This window comes from Bombina bombina, chromosome 7 (genome assembly GCF_027579735.1).
Source record: "Bombina bombina isolate aBomBom1 chromosome 7, aBomBom1.pri, whole genome shotgun sequence".
NCBI classification, from domain to species: Eukaryota; Metazoa; Chordata; class Amphibia; order Anura; family Bombinatoridae; genus Bombina; species Bombina bombina.
This window is the reverse complement of record NC_069505.1, coordinates 382,092,966-382,098,965: the sequence shown is the minus strand read 5'-3', so window position 1 is coordinate 382,098,965 and position 6,000 is coordinate 382,092,966. Positions and strand designations below refer to the sequence as shown.

The window sequence follows — 6,000 nt, the reverse complement described above, 5'->3', positions numbered from 1 at the left end:
TAGCTGCTTCAAAAGTGTATTTATTACAAAAAAGTTTCTATTCAAAACTGAAATGCATCTATGGGGATTCCAATTTTGGTTGGAATATCCCTTTAATTAGAGCTATTACTACAAGCCTATAATTTATGTATTTAAATAGATTCTCTCAAATACAGAAAATGTATAATTCATTACACTTGTTTAAATACTACCATAAAGCACTGATGTTATGTTAAAATTGCACTTGAATCATATACTGCTAGTGCCTAGTAAGTTTGTAACATATTGTACTTTCAGTAAACATATAAAGAGATTACTTAAAATGTATACTTCTACTAGTGAAGTAGCTTGCTGTGTAGCAGCCAGAAAACTAATCATCTGATACATAACAATGATGTTAGTGGTACCTGTGTAATTGAAACAGATTTGTGATGTCAGAAAACACACCTTTCACTACAAGAACTACGGTACCTACTGCCAGAGGCTGCAAGTTTTGTAGAAGGAATATGGTAAAATACGGTCATGTGATTTAGGTTTGCTGTGCACTTGGTTCACAGTCACTGCTGGTGTGATCACGTGACTGTGTTTCCCATGCTGGATCCGGTAACTATAAAGCAGCGTGAGTGCTCACTACCTGTCATCTAGGATTAACTACTTATTAATCTAGTGCATTAGCCTCATGTAGTTATATTAACCCTCTTGTTGCCAGTAATCATGTATAATATCATTATATTAAGGAAATATGGTTACAATAACTGCTTATTAAACCAATTCATGATGCATGAGCCTCCTGTAGTTATTATGCTTTATTAACCCTTTTGTTGCCAGTAATAATTCTGAGAAAGGAAACAGGGCTACACTGTTTTATTTTGAAAGGTTATCATTAGTTTTTCAAGCAAAAGAATAATACAACCAAAAGAGTACAGTTATTAATGATCATTGAAACATTCAAACAATATACATAGATTGGTTACATAGCCCCACTGTAGACACAGTTAGATAATGTAAGTAGCTATTATAGTTGGCAGTTACTGCAGTTATATTGAAGAAACATTCCAGACAAAATTGGAAACCACATGTGTGCCTTTTAGTTATAAATAGAAGCATTTTTGTCATATACATGTATTCGCAAAAATGCTTCTAATAAAAGCTATAGGTGTTTAAAAAGTGTATTTAAGTATGCACTGTGCACCAGCATTTTATAAACAGCACTTTTTCAGAGACCCTAAGTTGCTTGTACCATCTGGTTGTTAATTGCTGACATTATACAAGCCCCACTGGCTCTCTGAGCAGCTGTAGTATTTAAAATGCTAATGGACACTGAGAATATTGAGCTATGCTTCACATGCACGTGCAGAGAAAAATGCCAACACTAAAACAGTTCTAACTTTTACCAGAAGCATGTTGCCAATATATGTATATTGCACATGTTTCCATTCAAAGATGCAATTTTTATATGTGCAATTAAATTTTGACTGGAATGTCACTTAAAGAGACACTAAACCCCAATTTTTTCTTTTATGTTTCAGATAGAGCAGGCAATTTTAAGCAACTTTCTAATTTACTCCTATTATCAAATTTTCTTCATTCTCTTGCTATCTTTATTTGAAAAAGAAGGCATCTAAGCTAAGGAACCAGACCTTTTTTGGTTCACACCCTGGACAGCACTTGTTTAATGATGGGTGCATTTAGCCACCAATCCGCAAGCACAACCCAGGTTGTGAACCAAAAATGGGCCGGCTTCTAAACTTATATTCTTGCTTTTCAAATAAAGATAGCAAGAGAATGAAGAAAAATTGATAATAGGAGTAAATTAGTAAGTTGCTCAAAATTGCATGCTCTATCTGAATTATGAAAGAAAAAAATTGGGTTCAGTGTCCCTTTAAATGTTGTTCTTCCTGAGAGTGCGCTTCACTCTGCTTGTATTAACATAAATACATCATTTGTGTTTTCGCAATTTTAGAAAACATATTGCAAAAAAATGGTTCTATGCATTTCAAATTTTGGTTTATGTCTCTAACCTATTTCTTTTTCTAATATATATCAATCTGTTTATGTCCCATTAAGCATTTTTTGATGGACCTATATGTGTTCTTTTCAACCATAATAATCAGCATTTCTGTTGTGCTTTGTAAGGTGTAAGGAAATAAAATGGCCCAGGCAACTTTCCATGCTCCAAGAAGGAAAAGGAAAGTGTATGAATCCTATGAATCTCCTTTTCCTATCCCCTTGTCACATGATCTCTACATGAAGGATTTCAAGATCTGCCAGGCTGAAATCATTAATAATTTTGTAATAGTGAGAAGCACAGAGGATATTGAGTTGCTGTATGGAAAGGTAACTATTCACATGATCATGTTACCAGAATTTAGTCAGCTTCATATTTTATTGTAATTAAAGGGACACTCTACTGTAAATGTTGTTTTCCTTTAAAGGGATAGGAAGGTCAAAAATGAATTGTGCATTTCAATGTGAAATTTTTTTTGCAATATAGTTTCATTTGCAAAAAGGCTTCTAGTAAAAGTATTACTGTTTTTCTGCAGCATACACACATATGCCGTGAAGGCCTGTGCACCAGGATACAAACACCATGCCTGCTCATGGAGTCAGCAGTGGCTTGTATGATATAGATGATGTCTTCAGAAGAAATACATGCCACAGCCCTCTCTTTAATGAAGCATAATAATAATTATGAGGTCTGCGCTTCCTGTAGGCTCAGCCCATTCAAATGAGCATGCTCTGGAGAACAATGAGTTGTGGTTAAAGTGAGCAAAAGTAGTTATTAAAAATAAACATAAAGGAATGATTGTATTTAATGCAATATAGCTGTTATAACTAGTAATTATAAAAACATTTAAAGGGACAGTGAAGTAAAAATTAAACATTAATGATTTAGATACAGCATACAATTTTAAACAACTTTCGAATGTACTTGTATTATCAAATTTGCTTTGTTCTATTAGTATTCATTGTTGAAAAGCATATGTACATATGCTCAGCAACAGCAATGCTGCAGCTAATTGGTGGCTACACACATTTGTCTCTTGTTATTGCCTTCCCAGGTGTACCCTGCAGTGTATTGCCTCTCCTTCAATAAGAGAGAATCCGTTTAATAACAGAAGTCATTTGGAAACTTTTTAAAATTCTATGCTCTATCTCAGGGGTGCCCACACTCTTTGTGTTGGGATCTACTTTTCAAATGAGCAGCTCAACGAGATCTACCCACTAAAAATGGGCCGGCTCCTAAGCTTACATTCCTGCTTTTTCAAATAAAGATACCAAGAGAATGAAGAAAAATTGATAATAGGAGTAAATTAGAAAGTTGTTTAAAATTGCATGCTCTATATCTGAATCATGAAAAAAAAAATGTGTTTCGTATCCCTTTAAGGTTGCATGATTTAGCAACACATGGATGTGCAAAAGCATAATGATACAACAGATTCATCCTGATGACAAAAGTAGCCCTGACTTTAATTCGGGTTAACAGGAGCAACACCTTGTGCCATGTTACAAAACACTGCATTCAAATTACTGCCACTTGACCCCCTTTACTTTGCGCCGCGAGCTTGGCCTGATATGACCCAGTGAGGCTTAAACAAATAAATTTCCATAGTGCGCCATGCAGACCATTTCTTACCGGGTCAACGCGTTCGTTCGCCAGACGTCAATCAGACTTGTTCCTTTAACATAGCACAGCAGCCTCCACCTTTACTTTTTTCTATCTATTGAAACTTACCCTCCTAACTATACCGCTATATCCATTGGGAGAGTACTCACTCAACCATGCTTTTGATAGGCCAATTGTGTTGTAGTTCAAAAATCATCTACATTGATTGGTTGAAAACCAAACCTGTAGCACTTTTTGTGTCTGACCATCAGACTGTTTAATGACCTGCGCCTTCACACACTGCGGTAGATAAAGAGGTATCCCTAGCAACCATACTCTACTCACGCCCCAGTGTTGAGATCGCTTAACTTGACCACATAATTTTGATAACATCAGCCGCGATCTACCAGCAGCGCCTTTGGGATCTACTGGTAGATCCCGATCTACCTATTGGGCACCCCTGAATCATGAAAGAAAAATGTTGTTACATGTCCCTTTAAGGAGAAATAATCTTTATAGTAGTGTCCCTTTTTAAAAATGTACAATCAGACTTGTCAGGCTTTGTAGTTGGAGGATTTGTATTACTTTTTTCATGCTGAAGATTTTCAATAGGGCTTAAAGGGCAAGTCAACCCAAAATTTATAACTTATTTTGATTTTGTTATAAATGCATATTAAAGTGAAGGTCAACTTCACTCAACTGCCCCACGGTATCGGATAAACTTTGCAAAATGAGGGTGGGTTTAATTCATAAAATTTTTTAGATTTCATTATTTTTTAAAATCTTTACCTTTTTGAGCGCTCCGACGATAAGCGCATCTCTCCCGCCCGGCATTTTGTCAAATTGATTGACAGATGAAGATTCTTAAAAGAACAAATCATTGTTTCCTCCCGGGTCGTGACGTTTATGCAAAGGGGCTGAACAAGGATTCGTTCTTTTAAGAATCTTCATCTGTCAATCAATTTGACAAAATTCCGGCCAGGAGAGATGAGCTTATCGTCGGAGCGCTCAAAAGGTAAAGATTTTTTAAAAAATAATTAAATCTAAAAAATTTGATGAATTCAACACACCCTCATTTTGCAAAGTTTATCCGATGCCGTGGAGCAGTTGAGGGAAGTTGACCTTCCCTTTAAATTAAACTGTAGCCCATTTTTGCTGCAAATACAGTTTTCTTGTAAAAAGACTAACTTATTCTCTTCCGGCCATTTTGTAATGGCCGCCTGTCCCCTCCTTTCCCTGACATCATCCTTAGTAAATATTCAGCTGAAAAGAACATCTCTGTGTCGATTCAGCTCGTGCATGTATTGTACGCATTGCGCATTGAGCAAGTTAGTCTTTTTACAAGAAAACTGTATTTGCAGCAAAAAATGGGCTACAGTTTAATTTAAAGGGACACTGAACCCAAATTTTTTCTTTTGTGATTCAGATAGAGCATGAAATTTTAAGCAACTTTTTAATTTACTCCTATTATCAATTTTTCTTCATTCTCTTGGCATCTTTATTTGAAATTCAAGAATGTAAGTTTAGATGCTGGCCCATTTTTGGTGAACAACCTGGGTTGTCCTTCCTGATTGGTGGATAAATTCATCCACCAATACAAAAGTGCTATCCAGAGTTCTGAACCCAAAAAATAGCTCAGATGCCTTCTTTTTCAAATAAAGATAGCAAGAGAATGAAGAAACATTCATAATAGGAGCAAATTAGAAAGTTGCTTGAAATTGCATGCTCTATCTGAATCACGAAAGAAAAAATTTGGGTTCAGTGTCCCTTTAAATTTTTGAAGTTCTTATCTGTTAAAGCCAGTCAGGGAAATATATGTAGCAGGGTTAGCCTGCAAAGTCACAATTTTTGAGAGCTAAATAAATAATGGAAATATATTGCTAAGTAGTTTTACTTTCCATAACTAAAACTTTATATTAAAATATCAAAGTGTTTACTGTCCATTTTAAAGCATATTTTATACTTGCTTGTGCGACCAAATGCTAGGGACCTAACGTTATCCTTCATGGCACTTTATCCTTCCGTGTTGGAATTAGGAGTACATAGTTAAAGGGACATTGTATTCAAATGTTTTTTTTCTCTGATTTCAAAATGTGTTAGTGTTTTTTTTTTTTTTATATAACTGCAGGTAATAGACACTACAATAAAGACTAATTTGCACAGATACTGACTTAAAAATTCAGTATAAAACCCTTTTAAAAACTTATTTAGAGGCTCCCAGTTTAGCACTATTGATGAGGTTAGGCTGGGACACCCAGTGAAATGGGCTGAGAAAAGAAGAAGAGCAGCTACCCCCCCCCCCCCCGCATATGAAAAGACAGATAGCATAAACAGGAGTCTGTAATTGCACATATACATCTGACACTGTGGGGCTTGGTTAGGAGTCTGAAAACCAGCACAATTCAATTAAAAAA

At 35.6% G+C, this 6,000-nt stretch overlaps 1 protein-coding gene across 1 annotated transcript in view; it reads left to right on the top strand.

Annotated features, from left to right (window-relative positions):
* Window positions 1-502: 502 nt before the first annotated feature.
* Window positions 503-6,000, top strand: part of TSEN2 (tRNA splicing endonuclease subunit 2) — a 79,388-nt gene continuing 73,890 nt past the window's right edge. Inside the window, exons 1-2 of the mRNA XM_053689019.1 lie at window positions 503-598; window positions 2,116-2,316. Of these exons, the coding sequence (XP_053544994.1) occupies window positions 2,131-2,316 (186 nt within the window). The 5' untranslated portion in view covers window positions 503-598; window positions 2,116-2,130. The remainder of the gene's footprint in view (window positions 599-2,115; window positions 2,317-6,000) is intronic.